Genomic DNA, 17,622 nt, shown 5'->3' with positions numbered 1-17,622 from the left:
ACATTTTGCAGGTGTCCCTAAAAGCCGAAATGGTTTCTTAAAAAATTAGACATATAGCCTCTGACCGGACTTCAGCAAAAAAGTATTTAGTAGTCCATTCTATATTAAACACTCACTGTCGACTTTTCTGTGGCCCACTCATGGTTGAAGAAGGATTCAGAGCGACAGCAGAGTAAAAAAAAAAAAAGAACAGCCAAAGTCAATTCAATGTATCACTGTACCTACTGCGCTACTTAGTGGAACCACAGGGCATTACAGGACAACCTGGTGGAACTACTCGGCATTACAGGACAAGGTCAAATGAATGCAGTCATGATTTTGATATGATTTGGGCGATTCTGTACCAATCTTTGGCAGTCCGGATTGAAATGATCAACGGCCGGATGTGGCCCGCGGGCTGTCGTTTGCCCACCCCTGTGCTAGACTGAGTAAATATTGAACAGACCATTCGGGGAATATGATCAAATTTGGCCTGATTGTCAGTGTTTGTATTTACCCCGCCTGCATAACTGGAAAATGGGAATGTGGCACACATGACAATAGTGGCTATCGCTGGATTTCTCTCTTTCTGTTGCCCCTTCAGGAAGACTAATTTAGTTGTCCCTTTAGATGGCCACCTCAAATGGCCCAGCAAAGAAGACAAAAAGACCCCACTGCTGGTCTTTGTTCCAGCAGGGCTTGCAGTGTGAAGGGGAGTGTGGTATGTGTCCTAAGACGGGGTTTGTAGATGATGACCTGTAAGGTTTAGCTGACCTTTGAGCCCTGCGGCCGATATCACAAAGGCAGCCTTATCCTACCCCCCCTTTGTCCCTGTGAGGTCTGCCTCACCCTCTGACCTCCCACAAAACGCCAAAGGAGCAGGCATATAAATATTGGCCCAAATTGTGTGTTGTGAATTTGAAAGAAATATGAGCATTATCAAGTTTCTCCTTATTTGCTCCTAATAGTTGGACACTTTCTCCTTTACGCCTTCTCCGAAGCTGCAATAATGTCATTGCGGCTCTTATTTTTAACTGTAAAGTCATTTTAATTATTTTAAATGATTATCTTATTTAAGCGACGATCTTCATAGCAAGAGGGCGTTAATCTGTGTGGAAGGGCTAACAATTAATCGATTAATCATTTTCAGTTAATTCAACTTCATTTATCAGCCTGCATTTTTAAATCTTTTTTGAATCTTCTGTATTTCAAAGCGCTTCCTCACTGACATGCAATGCTTGCACTAACAACAAGGCTGTGAACAGAGCGGCGCTAGTTTTCAAAAGTGCTGTCAGTAGTGACAAACTGGTGACTTTGTCGCTATCTTAAGCACTTTTTTTTGACCCCTCGAACAACTACTTTTCAAAAAACCCGTCCAGCGACTTAAATTCCTGCCAAGAAATTTACCATGAGCAGAGTCATTTTCACGTTGTTTTTTTATGACCTGAAAGGAGCTTGGCGGAAGGCAAGCACAGTCAATCGCACCGAATGTTTCCAAAGACATGGTGCCCATTTATACATGGCAAAAAGCAGTGATTTATCAACGTTATAAACCTTTGATCTGAGGAATGTGCTTCCAAGCCGCAAATAGTTTGCCGAGTTGACCTGCCTCACCTTTACTCTCTACATGAGAAAAGATCCTGAGAGAGCTTGAGGAGGTGCGGTGTAACTCTTCATCTTGTACTCATTTTATTGTTAAAATGTTTGTTCCATTTATTAAATAAAATATTTGAGTAAGGATTGTGTTTAGATGGCTGTTTTGACAAGATATTTAATTTTATTTTTGCAAGAAATACCCATTTTCACATAATCTTTAAAGAAAAAAATATTCAGTTAGATTCGGTGGGAGTTGATGCAAGTTAATGCTTAGGAGCAACAAAATGTTTTCAAGCTTTTTGGAATCAGGAGAAATAAAGCGGATCCCAGAAGGGAAAAAAAACATAGCAAAAGCTGTTTTAAGTCATAATTGTATAAGAGAAGGGGAAAAAAGCAATTCAAATTGGAAATAAAAGGTTTTTTTGGTGGGGGCGGGGGTTAGCGATCATTTTCTATTCTTGGCCCGTGTTTTCCAATTGTGAAAAGTATTCGGGCAGATATTTGTACATTCATTCGCCAAGAGTCCTTTCTTTTAAAACTTCCTTATTCCATGCCTCCTGTTTGCAGGGGTCATCTTTAGCCAGTGTGAGCAATAACACGGACCAGGCAAACCTCCCGCTGTGGAGTCACAGCTTATCAATGCTACTTTTGTTTCAGCACATCCAGGGCATGCAGGTTTTATTCCTTATATAAGTTCGGTCACATCACTGTGTGTTGTTTTCCCCTCCAGCTGAGCATGGAGAAGGTCCAGGCCATGGCGGAGCAGGTGGAGATTAAGGCTAAGGTGGTGCAGACCGAAGTGAAGGCCCTGGTCCTCAGACACAAGAAAGCGCTGGAGGAGAGAGAGTGTGAACTACTGTGGAAGGTAAACCTCTTCCTGTTATTATTATTAGTATTATTTTCGAATTGCCGAATCAATGTTAGCTAATTTAATATAGGATACCACTGCTAGTAAGAACATGCCCCCGCAAGTGGTGAAGGAAAGACACAGCTGACGGTACAGTATCAATTGCTTTATTGAACAAACGGTAACAAAAGAAGTAACATTCAGACACGAGTTTTTGTGGCTGCAACTGATGCCCAGTCACTCAACACATAGTGGCTAACGGTTCGCCAGTTAACAGCTAGTCGCTAACCTAAGCTAAAAACAGCCAACTTTCCACTCTCGCTCGCCTTCTCCCTCGTCACTCACCAGGCCAGGCCCTGACACACTCTCAAAATCACAGATACTACTGTGTAGAATATGAATATGGCAACCCCAAATGGACAAAAACTCCAGCACCTCACATGTACATTTATTGTATTATGTTTTGGTATAGTTGTTCAATAAGGCTAAATGAATTTTTATCCCATTAATCAATGGGATAATTATTAGAATACTCAATTGTAAAAATATAGCTACAGCCATGTCAAGCTTCTTGTCTTTTTAAATTTTATTTTAATTTAATTTATTTATTTTTTAGGGAAGTGAGAAAAAAAGGTTAATGTAAAGAAGCGCCCACTCTCACTGTCATTATTTATCAGTCAATATTTTCTATGCACCCCCAGTACCCTAATAAATATGACTTTTCATCCCTGGCTCTACAAGGTAAAGTTATGGCCACCGTTCTGTCAGTTGTCCACGTCGTCATAAACACTGGTATTTTAAAAAATATATGTTTTTCTTTGCAAAACTTGTTAATGAGTTGCCATGTGTGTAAATGTACTGGGAGTATTTGCTTCATATGTGTTTGTGTGGTCTTAAGTAAATAAGAACATCCATCCATCCATTTTCTGAACCGCTTATCTTCACTAGGGTCACGGGTTATTCCCCCAATTTACTTTTGTTGTTGCCTTTTCTGGTATGTACTTCCTTTAGATTCGTGGTTGGCTTTAAAGTTGGGGTCTACAGTGACACCTTTGGATTTAGCTTGTTGTGGACAAAAACGTTGTGGAAAGACTATTGGTGCAGAGAGTTTTGGTTACTGTGGAAAACGGAGCCTTTGCTAGTGTAGTGGTTCACAAAGCTGACATGGGAATCTGTTCAACTCTCTTAACAATTGTTCTGGTCAGGTGGAAGAGGGTCCAGGCCTTGCAGTGACCAGGAATAAAATATATGAAATGCATATACGGAATGGGAATTCTTCTTTTACTCCAGTATACTTGTGGACATTGGCTCGATATTGCAAGTATTGTAAAAATGACCCGTGCCTCACCTGCTTACAGCCTCCTCCACAGCGTTTGTGGGTCAGTCCCTATTCAATCTTCCCTACACAATTTACAGCCTGCCAGACAAAGTCATTAGACACGAACAATAATAACCCTTGTAGCACCTTTTCTTTCACTCTTTTTCCTTCTCAACAATAGTGAATCTACAGTCTGACTGACTACACATCTTGAGATGCATCGTAGATTTCTATACCGTCTTGTAACCGTTGTGTTTATGAGAGCAGTTGTCAGTAAGATTTGCGATGCCCTGTCCTTTTTCTGTCTGCTTACGAAACATTGAGGAATGCCGGTGAGAGCGGCCGTAATACCAGTCGGGCCAGACGAAGGCTGCGTGGAAAGTAGGAGGGTATAGATGGGTGTCATACAACATATGATTTATGGTTTTGAGTTGCTTCATTTCATAATACAATTTAGTAATGTAAAACATACCATACTTACATGTATTGCCATTCTTAAATGTTTAATGCAATTACTAATTGATTTGGATTTCTCTTTATCTGTCCATCTATTGATGTGTGGTGGTGTCAAATTAGCCTGAAAATATTGTTCTAAGAAGACCAGCTCATAATAAAAATAATAATCCAATCCTTATTCTTATGCATTCTGTCAATTCAGACCGATTAAGGTTGTCTACCGCAGTGCTGGTGCAGATTTGAATCCCAGCTAGAGCACATGGATGTATTTATGGTTTTCAATGTGGCTGTAAATGTCACTTTAATTCAATTGAATCCTTTAGCCATGAGAAAGATGTCAGGCTGTGCTGTGCTGCGGTAAATTCTAAAATTTTCTACTAGGAGTGTCGACTCGGAGGAATGCCATAGAGCGTAGTATGCGCTTGAAACCTGAGAAGTCTGCAGGAGAACTCTGCTGATCTTTTCAAGATGAGAGCCTTTGCTTTTTTTTTTTTTTATTATTGAATGTCCATTCTAAGAAAGACCAAAATGGGATGTTTGATTTTGGACTTCAAACTGCAAATCAGAACAAGAGCCCTACACAACATAAGCTCCTTTTCCTCCTTTATTGGTCACATGCCATCAGAATCATTTTTTTTCTCCTGCTCCATGCATAACATAGGTCAACAATTGTCTGTGACCTGGTTTAAGTTTGACATCAATGTGAATCGGTGCAAGGCTGTTTTCTATATTTCAATTGGGGAAGATGAGCGATCCAGTCAGCGCAAAGCTTATTTACATCTCTCATATGAATGAGAAATCTGGCCATCTCAACTGCCAGGCATAAAAAGACTAGAATAGCTTGAAAAAGGACTTTGTGGGCATTTTCAACCCAAATTATCTTGCAACCCCAATAAAAGGACATTAAAGATCATCAAAAAAAAAAAATAATAATAAAAAAAAACATATATATATATATATATATATATATATATATATATATATATATATATATATATATATATCTGATGGCATAGGACCTTTAAGAATTGGCTGTGTTAATCAATGCCAGCTTGTTTTTATGGTCAATTTACCTATGAGTGATTCATTGATAAAAATGGCTAACCAAGTAATAGTGATTTTTGTCTGCTTCATCAGCATGCTTTCTGACCTCATAGTCTCCCTGCCAGTACAAAAGCTCACAAGATGAGCATGAATCACTCAAAATGAGCACGTTGGCTCAGCGGGGGCTTCCTGCTAGTATGATGATGGCCGGCATTGTCCGGGAAAATGGTATAGTTAATTGGCATTGTGTTTCCTCACTGCAGAACTGTAAGACTCATCACCAACGTGACTCGTGATGCATATTATGTGGGAGTGACAGCCGGGAGTTGTGCTTTCATGCAGGTTTTTTTTCCACTAAGAATCATCGTCAAGGTCCTTTTCTTATCTATGCATCTACTGGACTTGGCGGTGTGTGGATGCTGCTCTTCAGGGTATCCATCAGCAAGGCCAACAAGAGGCTTTGTCTTCATGGATTATAAAGTGTAAATCTACTCTCACATGTGTAAATTGCACTTTACTCAAGCCAAGATTCAACAAAGAACCTTCTTTTGCAGCTTGAGTAGGTAGGGACTGGAAAGACTCACTTACTATTCAAGGCGGTCATCCTATTGTGTTCAACTCTGTTTTTTGGGTGACGCTAAATCAGAGACCAATCCCTGCCTCACCACCTTCAACACTGGCCATTTCTTTTCTTGCTGACTACTAGAACTCGTATTGTTGTCTCCCTGTAAAATTGAATCTTTCATTTACAGCACGGTAGGAATGCTGTTTGCTAGCCAAGCAACCTTTTTGTTGCCATACAAGCTCACTGTGGCACCCCATCATGCAAAAAGTGCATCACAATTAATCACAAAAATGTTAATGTCTCAATTTCACTTGAAAGTTGTTGACATTTAATGAAAGTCCAATAGGCTTTTGGACCATTCATGCTGTTAAAACCAATTCTGCATATTGCTGCCATCCAGTGGATGCATGAAGCGGTGTTTCCCAACCTTTTTTTCCACCAAGGCACATATTGTAAATGAGAAAAATCTCATGGCACACGACCAAAGAAATGTCACCAAAATTTTATAATTTAATCCGTATGAATTTTTGGCCTCTTTAGTTGAACACACATTTTGCTGTTTTTTTTATCAAACATGAACATTTAATCTAAATATCCCTGCCAAGGGAAAAATGTTAACCCTTTATTAGACAAGAGACAGGGCAAGCACTTTGAGAATAATGACATACAATTTAAACACTTGCATGCAAGAAGACAGTTCAAATACAACCTGATGTCTGCTCTGTCTCTCTATTTCTCCTTGGGCGAGTCATGTATACACATGAACAGGCAGTTATGCAATTTGCACAGAAATCTTGATTTGTCTCACAACAAAGTGATAATACAATATCAGAGAGAGGAACAAGGTCTACTTTCTTATCCTTGCACTAAAACAAAGGATTACCGGTATACTGTATGAGGTTATGATTAACATAGAATACATTTTATAAATGCAAACTGCCCAAAGCATATATTTTAACTTTGAAACTCCTCTTGATACTACTTGATGACCAACCTTCTCTTCACAAAGTGTACTCTCTGTTCACTTAAACAATCCCCCTCCTCTTAACCCCTTGCAGTTGGAGAAGATCCGACAGGTGAAGGCCAAGTCGCTGTACCTGCAGGTAGAGAAACTGCACCAGAGTCTGACCAAGTTGGACAGCACCATCGCTGCCGTCAGCCAGGTGCTGGACGAAGGCCGCCACATTGATGTGCTGCTGGCGCGTGAGCGAATGTTCACCCAACTCCATGAACTCAAAGCACTCAGGAGCCTGATGCAACCACAGGAGGATGACCGTTTCATGTTCACTCCTCCAGACCAGGTACGATCGTATACAGTAAACCCCTGCTATTTGTGGGGATAGGGACTTGAGCCCTGTCCCAAAAAAAAACTGGAGTAACTGACCCACCCTCCAAAATTTTTTAGAATTGCCTTCATGAATTGTTTAAACTGTAAATATACCACCAACTATGATGCCAAAACCATTAAAATAATTAAAAATTCTTCTTACAACATTACACATAAAAATAGATGGCTTACAGATGATTTGAGTAGGGGAAACATGCAATGAAAGTGCAAGGACGCTGGCATGTATATCACCTTTGCAACCTGTAAAAATAGCAATTGTCAAGCAATAAGCTTTTTTAGCTTGCATTTTTTTTATTAGCCACTCAGCAGAGCAACAACATACATGTGGTGAAGACTTGTAACTTCTGCTCACAACCCAGGTTAAACCTTAGTAGCTCCTCCCTGACATACAAACATCTCATGCCAGGATAAGACTTTTCGGAGATTTTAGCCCCGATATTGACCCTCCATATTTTGTCGGGAACGAAGAAACTTCTTATAGTGTGACGTCATCCACGAAGATTGATTTGGCTCTATGACGCAAAAATGAAACATCTAGTAATTTTTTTTGGGGGGGGGGCGTGTATATAGTGTAGTGTGACATGAACGACAACCCAAACGACAAATTTTTTATTTATTTTTTTGGGGAGCGGGTTCAGGGCATTTCAAATCATTTTAATAAGGACAATTTATTTTATGAGTAAAATGAGTTACAAGCTTGGTCATGGCACGGATTAACTAAACAGTACCCCTTTGTCACCAATTGCTGCTTTCTCACTAACCGGTGCTTTGGCTCCTTCTTGTAACAGCTTACCATATTATTATACATACCTGACGGGTATGCAAATGCTTAGATTTACAATCTATTTTTGTTTGTTCTCACAGGCTCTATACATAGCCATCCAGTCCATGGGCCTGATCAGTAGTGGAGCTTTTGCCCCAGTCACCAAAGCGCATGGTGATGGTCTTAACAGTGCGCTTCGTGGCAAGCATGCAGCATTTACTGTGATTGGATACGACCATGACGGCGAGCCCCGTCTATCCGGCGGGGACTTGGTAACCGCAATTGTCATGTCTGTCGCTGACGCCAATCTGTCCGCCGCGGAAGTGACCGACCACCAGAATGGCTCGTACACAGTCGGCTATGTGGCCAAATGTGAGGGAGAGCACCTGGTGTCAGTGTTGGTGTGCAACCAGCACATCCAGGGCAGCCCCTTCAAGGTGTTTGTGAAATCAGGCCGCAGCTACGGCTCCCTGGGTTCCCAAGTGTCGTCGTTCGGCGGCGAAGGCGAAGGCGATGGTCAGCTGTGTCGCCCCTGGGGGATCAGCGTGGACAAGGAGGGATTTGTGGTGGTGGCGGACCGCAGCAACAACCGCATACAGGTAAAAAGCCTTTACTTGCTGCATTTGTGAACACATTATAGCCTACATGCACAGTTCCATCTTAACATTCTACATTTGATCAAAAAAACATCAGGAATGAAGTGATGATCCGAGAGAAAGAATCCTGCTTGAGTACAGAAATATTTTAAATCCTACATTCTTTATTTTAATCATTCTCTGTGGTCTTTCGAATAACCTGAACCTGAAAAAAGTGAAAATACGCACTTAGGGCAGCCGCACACAGAGCAATGCGGGCGAACAGGACTGAACTGTCGTGGAGCGTGCAGGGTTCTTCCACCAGTTTTCAAGTACATGAGTGGTTTCCTGTCAGAATCAATATTTTCTATGGCTTTCTGCAAAATACTCCCATTAATTTCAAATGCAAGTTGTCAGTACACACACAAAATCTATTTTTCTTGGTAAATTAAGTTGTTGCAAAAATGAGGCCACACCAGTGAAAATCTAGCAAAGCTAAATGTTAAATTGAATTTGAATTCCCAAGAACCAAATGTTAGTGTAATAATGAACATCTAATCAAAATCATTAAAATTGTTCTTGTGTTCACTGAGAGGGATAAAAATAGCTTCAAGCGAGTGTATGTAGCAGTTAGTCTCTCTTATAGATGTTTTGTTGGAGTGTGCCCTCCCACATAATACAGCCAACAATTATTGGACAGTCTCTTGATTATTGTGGTAAAACTGAACTTGATCATTTGAGCTTTCACCATGTAGAACAAGTGTATACTGTTGAAAATAGTTCCACTTGATGAAAAATATGTAATCAATCAATTTAATGACACGCTTTCCTTGATATCTCCAGATATTCAAGCCCTGTGGCGTATTCCACAGCAAGTTTGGCTCTTTGGGGTCTCGGCCCGGTCAGTTTGATCGCCCGGCCGGTGTTGCCTGCGACAGTCAGAGACGAATCATTGTGGCCGATAAGGACAATCACCGTGTGCAGGTACCAAATTCTGCTTGAAAGAACCTCTGCGACATTCCAAACACACACGCTGACGAATGTGCAAATATTAGTGGTCACAAGTTCAGAAGCATGTCGCTAAACTCACTCTGACACATGTAAAAACAAAGCTCCTCATGCTGTTCGCTCCTCTCCAAATAAACAGGTCGTGCCCTGACACATTTACTTTGCTTGACAGGTGTTTACTTTTGAGGGCCAGTTCCTACTGAAGTTTGGGGAAAAGGGCACCAAGAATGGGCAGTTTAACTATCCCTGGGATGTGGCTGTCAACTCTGAGGGTAAGATCTTGGTTTCTGACACCAGGAACCACCGTGTGCAGCTATTTTCCCCTGACGGCTCCTTCCTCAACAAGTACGGCTTTGAGGGGGCTCTGTGGAAACACTTTGACTCCCCCAGAGGTGTGGCCTTCAACCACGAGGACCACCTAGTGGTGACCGACTTCAACAACCACCGTCTCCTGGTCATCCGGCCCGACTGCCAGTCTGCCCGGTTCCTGGGCTCCGAGGGCATCGGTAACGGTCAGTTCCTGAGGCCCCAAGGTGTGGCCGTGGACCAGGAGAACCGCATTATCGTGGCAGACTCCCGCAACCACCGCGTGCAAGTGTTTGAGCCCAACGGAAACTTCTTATGCAAATTTGGAACCCAGGGGAGTGGCTTTGGACAGATGGATCGCCCCTCCGGGGTGGCCGTGACGCCGGACGGAGTCATTGTCGTCGTCGACTTCGGGAATAATCGTATCCTCAAATTCTAGAAACAGCATTCTCTCCTTCTATTTGGCATTTGATGTTTTTTTTGTTTGTTTGTTTTTTCCAACAAAGGAAATAGAGGCGAGAGAATGAATCAGAAAACTGACACAATGGGAGGAGAGCTCAGAGGATTGGGAGCACGTTGATGAGAAGGGAACTCAAACCTAAATATATTTTTTCCCACTTACACATTTTCAATCCAATAAATGCGGTATGTATTTCAAAAAGGACCTCTACAAATAGATAATCAGTAGCAAAAAAAAAGAGCAAATTTTCCCTTCCTCATAGTCAGCTGCTCTATTCTTTCTGGAAGCTCTTCTCGAGTATCCATCTCAGGGAATTTCTCACTTTTCTTGAAACCTCGTACTGTCTGCTCCACACCTACCTCATTTAGCTCTTTATGAATGTACTCATTGTCACTGAGCAGAGGTTTATTAGTCCGTGAAGTTTTACAAAGAAGAAAAGCGCCTACCTCTATACTTTTATTTAAGAGACAAAAAAAAGAGAGAATAGACTCTTCAGTCGATTTATTTGCACAGGAGTAATAGAATTTGTGCTGTGCATTTTAAAAAAATATGAGTTAAGTGAACCTCCTGAATGTTGTTGCTGAGACAATACTCAGACCGCTGTAGAGGCTGCATGATTCATTCTCACTAGAATGCAGTGCAAGGAAAGGAATTTTGAGTACAGTAGTGTCTTCATAATTTCCTTTATCTTATTTTTATTTTATTTGCTAAGGCATTGACCCCTCATAACTATGCTTGAATTTGTCTAATCATTATGGCCCAACTAGAATGTGGAGAGAAAATGCCACAATATAATACATAGCTCAGGTAATAGTTCGGCTGATTTGAAATGATCAGTACTTTTCAGGCTTCTTTTTAGCATCACTCTTACCCATGTTCAGTATAACAGATCGGGCCTGTAATTGATATTGTAAAATGTGTTTCGTCCTTTTCCGTGAGGCCCCAAAATACAATATCATGTTAGACTGGATTTGTGTATCCTATAAAGATCCAGTCAGCTGTATGACCAACTAGGATGAAAAGATTAGTATGGAAGGATCACTTGCTCTCCTCCAAAAGGGAGGACCCACAAAGATGTGTGGGTGGAGAAACTTTCCAAGATCAGGATCTATTAGTGATCTTAACGTGAGATTTAATCATAGTTGAATGATACCTTTTTCCCTGAGGCAGTGTGTGACAAAAGCCTCATAACTAGACACAGTCCAGACGATGAAAATATCAAGTAGACTCAAGACTTATTAATACAGTGAACCCCCACGAGTCACAGGGGCTCTGCTGCGAATAGCAAAAAATTGTCAAAAAGTGTGTGACATCCTCCTAAAAGGGTTTGTAATTGCCTATAAATGCCAAAAGATGGTGGCAAAGCACTAGTCTTGTCTAAAGCTCCTAAACTCACTTCAACATATTTTGCAGTCAGCATCCGCACTATTTGCATTCCTTGGCACCTTGCGAATGCCGACCGTGAATATGCGGGGGTTCACTGTACAATCCTTTGGATGCGAGCTATGGTCAAAAACCACCCTCTTCCAATCCAACAGAAGGGCGTGACCACAAAAGATTGCTCCGATTTGTTAACGCTCGGTCTGAGGAGGCTTCTCCAGACCTAAGAGCTAGTAGACCAATCCTCTAAAGATGGAGGTCTATAGACCAACTTATAGAGTCAACCAAAGTTAGAATATCTGTACAGTGGCCAATTAAAAAACTGGCATTTTAAAAAGATTTAAAAAGTTACGTTCTTCAATAATCATTGTTGCTGGCAAAAGTTACTGGCATAACTCGTGGAGTTTGGTAGCACTGCCCGCTGACACTGCACGAGTACTTTGACATCCCGTGTGAATCCTATATCTAGCCACATAGAAAACCAAAGAGAATCCTTCCTTCCCCTTTTTAACTCCAGTTATCCAATGTAGAACAAACCGTAGCACCCCAAATATACCCTTGTAAGCAAATCCATGAAATCTTTGCGGTGAAAACATCGTGGGGTGTTGGATCCTTACCCTTATTTCAATCTGTGCCCCACTTGAACGCACTCGACAATTCATGTTCTGTTTTAGTGGCTTCCTTGTTCTAGCGAAAGCCGTGGAAAGATTCACTGACAGGCTCTCTTCTCTGAGGAGAGGACCTGTCCGCACATGATCCGGACCCACATCCCCTATGGGATATTTTCTTTCAACCTCAGTGTTTGTTTACCTCGTGGACCGCAACACCTCAACTCAGTTTGTAGCTACTGCTCACGTTCATTTACCTCAAATGTATGGTTTCCATTTGAATACCTCATTTTTACGTTTAATGTTTTCATTTGTTAGCATACCTCATCAGATGCGTATACATCGCTAATATACCTCATTTTTTGACTGGTGTGTTGCAGTACAGTGCACGTCTCATAGCTCTAGGACCAAAGATCGTGGCACTGTTAAACTCGTGTTGTGGTCATGTGTCTCCATCTCGCAACTTCGAGCAGTTTTTTTTCGCTTGGTTGACTTTGCTGTAGGATTAGTTGCCTTTTTTTTTTTTTTCTTTTCTTTTTTTATATAAAGAATCACCAACCAAACCAAAAATTTCCGTCGATAGCATAGTGCCAAAAGGATCTCTGTTAAGTTCTGTGCCAAGGACCACGCAGTTGTTGATGACAAAACGTCACTGGACCACGATATCGGAGATATAAATGTTGACCCGGGGAAGCCGAGGCTAAATCCTGCGGCTCTCTGATGGGATGCACTTAAGAGGGCTGGGCCCTGATTCTCTTTTACCTCACGACGATGACGATGAACTCGCAGATTTCCACTTGTACTTTTGTTACCGCGTGCAAGGAAGGGGTGAGGGAGGGAGCAAGCGTTTAAAAACTTCACTCGTCGCACAAGAATTACCTCAACTTTCAGCACAACTTACCAATGTTTATGCACAGGTCAGGACTTGTCTTGATTTTGGTGCTAACGATTATTAACATCATTAAAGGAAAGGTTTCTTAATTAGCACATGGAGGAACAACACCAACAGTCAGTTTGTTTTTGCGTTTTCAGTATTAGTATGTTCATCCACCACGTCTGCATCCTTTTTTTTTTGGAAACAAAGATTGCCGACTTCTATCTTTAAGATCCTTTGGTCTTCACTCTTTAAGAGGGAAAAAAAAAATATTTTAAACCTTTTATTTAGTTTCTCATTTTGTTGCATGCTTTAAAAAAATCCTTACCATACTGAAGTCTTATTTTTTTTGGATGGGTGTTGGGGAAAAAACGGGCAGGGAGCTGACTTTTTGGGAGATGGATCGTATACCAAGAAATTTACCCAAAGACGTGCGAGTGCGCTAGAATAGGATTGACCTTTGCGATTGTATTTGGTGTTCTCTTGAGAGGCTCCGCAGAGCACAACCTGTTCAGTCAGCCATGCCTCAATTCCTAACCAACATTAGAGGCAAATAGCAACTTGAGGCCTCTCGAGGGCTTCTTTTGCGTGCCTCCATCGCTTTACTTGCGGAAGTTCTTAAAACTTTCCACACTGCATTGATTGATTCGCCCACACCTGGGCAGCCTTCCGGGGTCCCCTCTGTCACTGTCCAGCAGTCGACTTCCTCTTTTTGACAATCCAGGAAGTGATGTGATGGCTGCCGATCATGTGACTGGTTGACTGCACTCTTGCATGCGTGTCCCGCCGTCTAATTTATGGCCTCTCGTGGCTTTCAAGTGAGAGGAAAAAAAGTAAAGCTGCACCGGGTGATGTGTGCGAGGTCATAGACCTCCTTTTTAAGTGATTGTATGCTCGAACATAAAGACAAAAAATATGGTTGGTGAACATTTAGAAAGGAAAAAAATATATATCTCAGGTAGTTCTCAGCAGTCCTGTCCTGCTGATGTCTCATTGAAATGTGTCCCGTAGAAATAAAGTAGACAACCCATGCCCCTTCTTTTTCCCTTTTCCCCCGTTTTGGACCTTAGTGCTAGTCTGATTCTTTTGTGTGTCCATTTAAATATTAAAACAAAAATCTCAATCTAAAAAAAAATGGCTTTTGATTAACTTCCCCTGATTAATTTTTGTTTCTTTTACAACAACAAAAATACAAATACCACACACCACCCATGCCCATTGGCCCTTTTAGAATGTATTTTGTGAAGAAAAGGGTTCAATGGCGTCCGGTTGATGCTCGCTCCCTACAACCCGCTGCTGGACCCCCCGCACAAGTCCACATTTCTCGCCACCACGCACCCACATCAGCAATATTTCTAGCATCGTGTGGCGTAAGCCAGTGTCAACATCTGTGCGGATGGGGCTGGGGTGGCGTGCCCTTCTTTCATCCAATCGGTGTTGGTCCGGCAGCGTGGAAGGAGTGGCTGTTGTAGTTTGTGCATCTGTTGTCAAAGCAGACCTCCACTGAATGTAACCCTCACAGTCCAGGAGGCAGCGCGAGTAGACGTGGCCTGCTGAGTTTAGATGAGTGCTGCTGGCGCTTCCTCCTCAGGGCCTTTGTGTGTTTGTTTGTGTGTGTTTGCCTGTCCCTGTTGAACACACATTGTGCTGAGTGGAAGTGCAGATGTCAGGTCTTCAGTCTAAATAAGCCAAAGGAGACTATAATATTTTTGGGCACCTGCTGCTCGCGCTGTACTCTTTGGACTTTAAACGTTTCCTATGCAGTTCTTTGTTGTTGGTTTTTTGTTTACACTTAAATAAAGTTGTTTCTTTGACTTCAACATGCGTGATTGCTGTTATTTCACATCCTGGACCAGTGGAACCTCCAAAACAATCTGGGGCACTGATAGATTTACTGTAAGTTCTTGTCAATATCACCGTAAGGTGCCTTTGAAACTTTGAAACAAAAAAAGTAGATTTTCCATTGAAGTGCGTATTTATTTTATGAAGTCGAAGCAAAAATTAGTATGCAAAGAATAAGTTGCACTCCTCCAAAAGGGATGGGCCACAAATCGGTGTGTGTGGGGGAGGGGGGCAATTTTATTTGATCAGGTATTAGTGATCCTAACATAGAGATTGAAACATAAGAAAACTTTGATTAAACTCTAAATTGTATCAGCTTCCGTAAATTAACTTGTCTGCATGTTCTCAATACATGTGGAGAAGTGTAATGATGTAAATGGTGTTTGCCAGCAGAATTGACTCAGACTTACTGTAATAACTGACTTAAATTTTGGCCTTTTTCACTTTAATTACATAAACATCCATCTTTCCGTCCGGTTTTCTAGATTACTGACTTACATAGTACTGTTTTCCGGTCATTCGAAGAGCACATACACAAAACCATTTACACACATTTGCACTAAGGATGACTAGTCTTCATTGAACCAAACATTGCAGGTTTTTGGGGTGTGGAAGGAAGTCAGAGTACCCGGAAAAAAGCCACAAGAACGGGAAGAACATGATAACACTACAGAGTACATTCAATTGAAACTCACTGAGATTGTGTGTGTTGAAGACAGCTCTTGTATGTGCTGTACATGATTTCGTTTTATGGCGCAAATGGTGAATCTGCAACAGAACAGTGGCCTATCGTTATCCTATAATCGTAATAATCGTGCGAATTGATGCCATAATTAAATATAAATGAATGTTCCCAATTGGTTTAATCGATTGTGATTTTTTTTAATCACTTCAATAGATATAGATGGTGATGTATTAACTGCTTGCAGTTGTGGGAAGTAACCAAGTACTTCCCACAAAATACTTTGTTACTGTACTGAAGTAGATTTTTCAGGTATCAGTATTTTTCTGATGACATTTTACTTTTCCTTCCTACATTTGAAACCAGATATCTGTACTTCCCTAACTGTGGCCTTAAGAGAATTTTATGATGATGTCGTCTCCAAGAATGATTGTCTAATCTAAAAAAAAACAAGTGCGTTCATGTTAATTTCCCCATTTTTGCGCCTCATTTCACAACACAGTGTGGCATGATTTATTTATTTATTTTTTTAATTCTCAGTATAAGCACTATGTAGGTCCATCCCAGGTGATCAAAATGGGTAATAGAAACTACTTTTGTGTTTAGGTGCATTTCAGAGTGAGTACTTTTTTCTTTTAAGGACAGTGCTGTAAAAAAGCAGTAATTTTACCAGTCTTAGATTAGTATCTCTACTACTTAAGTTCAGAGTATGAGTATTTTTTGTCACCTCCGACTGCTTGTGTTCTTGACATCACTGCCTGTCAGTTATCACAATTAACCCCCCCCCCCCCCCAAAAAAGAAAGACAATTATACTGTACTTCCCCGCCACCACAGCTGGATGTCAGCATTACCACATTGACCAATGGAACTAAATGTCTTGACACGATCGTAGCAAAATGTGTGGTCCAACACTCCATCCAGCAGAGGTGGCAAGGAGATTGTGCGTGCGCGCGCGTGTGTGTGTGTACACTAAATGGATGTGTCTAAGTGTACACAGCTCTCAGAGGAACTAATTAGCAGGAGCACACTGGCTGCAAAAGGTGCTGAGGGGAGCGGGATTGCATTTTTGTACGCCTCCTCCACTTAATTGTTTTGCTCAGACCACAACAGGAAGTTCTGATCTCAGAGGTGAATGCCACCACGTAAAGATGCCTTCCTTATACCCGAATTCTCTGGTCTGGATTTATTTTGTTTTGTGTGTGGGTGTGATTTTGGCATATTGGCCTCTTAGTTGGGAGAACGTGATCGCTTCCCTGTTTCTGGCGGAGAGTCATTCCTCTGAGGTGAGGCAGATGGAGGAAATGGAGAGGCACATTGATTGCTTCCGTCATGAATTTCAAACTCTTTAAAGACTTTTCAAGTAGACATTGACTAATTTACAGTCGCATTTACCCTCCCAAGTTTTCATCCGTGACATCAATACTAGTATACTGTGTGCTTTTCTTTCCTCAACGCTTATTTGGTGGCTGAAAAAAAGCCTCTTGATTGGTTACTGTTGCGTCACTGGCCACCACAATGTTAGCTACACCTGCACAATTAAACAAAAAAGCTATACCCTACCAGCCTCCACCCCCCCTAATTCTTGTTTATTTATATAGCCCTTAATTACAAAAGAGTTTCGAAGAGAGGAGAAGTGGCAACAAAACAGGCCAAAATCCAGATGTTAGGTGGTGAAGCAGGGTGAGAGACTAGTTGCATACTAGGTGTAGCTTAACCAAATGCGAGTGGCAAAATACAACTAGTATCGAGATTCAGACATTGACAACTAACGATGTGTCTGTAGACTTGCTGGGTCATGCTTTTTTACACCGAGACAGGCGCTCCTCATCATGGCTATAAGTTGTGACGAGAGTTTGCACGATATAGCGGAAGTGTGTGGGGGGCCAAAGGGGTGGACGCGTGTCAAGATGCTATCACATTATAACTCCACAGATGAGTTGGATCCTCAGATGGCTCTTCTATTCAGGGGG

General features: G+C 41.6%; 1 protein-coding gene across 3 annotated transcripts in view; it reads left to right on the top strand.

The window, feature by feature from the left end:
* Positions 1-14,947, top strand: part of trim71 (tripartite motif containing 71, E3 ubiquitin protein ligase) — a 33,937-nt gene extending 18,990 nt beyond the window's left edge. For 2 of the 3 annotated variants that reach the window (XM_061760432.1, XM_061760431.1), the window contains 5 exons: positions 2,306-2,440; positions 6,864-7,106; positions 8,018-8,515; positions 9,335-9,475; positions 9,672-14,947. In XM_061760432.1, the coding sequence (XP_061616416.1) occupies positions 2,306-2,440; positions 6,864-7,106; positions 8,018-8,515; positions 9,335-9,475; positions 9,672-10,244 (1,590 nt within the window). In that variant the 3' untranslated portion in view covers positions 10,245-14,947. The remainder of the gene's footprint in view (positions 1-2,305; positions 2,441-6,863; positions 7,107-8,017; positions 8,516-9,334; positions 9,476-9,671) is intronic. The other variant, XM_061760433.1, reaches the window with a different exon arrangement.
* The last annotated feature ends 2,675 nt before the right edge of the window (positions 14,948-17,622 follow it).

The sequence above is a fragment of the Phyllopteryx taeniolatus genome, chromosome 21 (assembly GCF_024500385.1).
Source record: "Phyllopteryx taeniolatus isolate TA_2022b chromosome 21, UOR_Ptae_1.2, whole genome shotgun sequence".
Taxonomy (NCBI): domain Eukaryota; kingdom Metazoa; phylum Chordata; class Actinopteri; order Syngnathiformes; family Syngnathidae; genus Phyllopteryx; species Phyllopteryx taeniolatus.
This window is presented reverse-complemented; position numbering and strand designations above follow the sequence as displayed.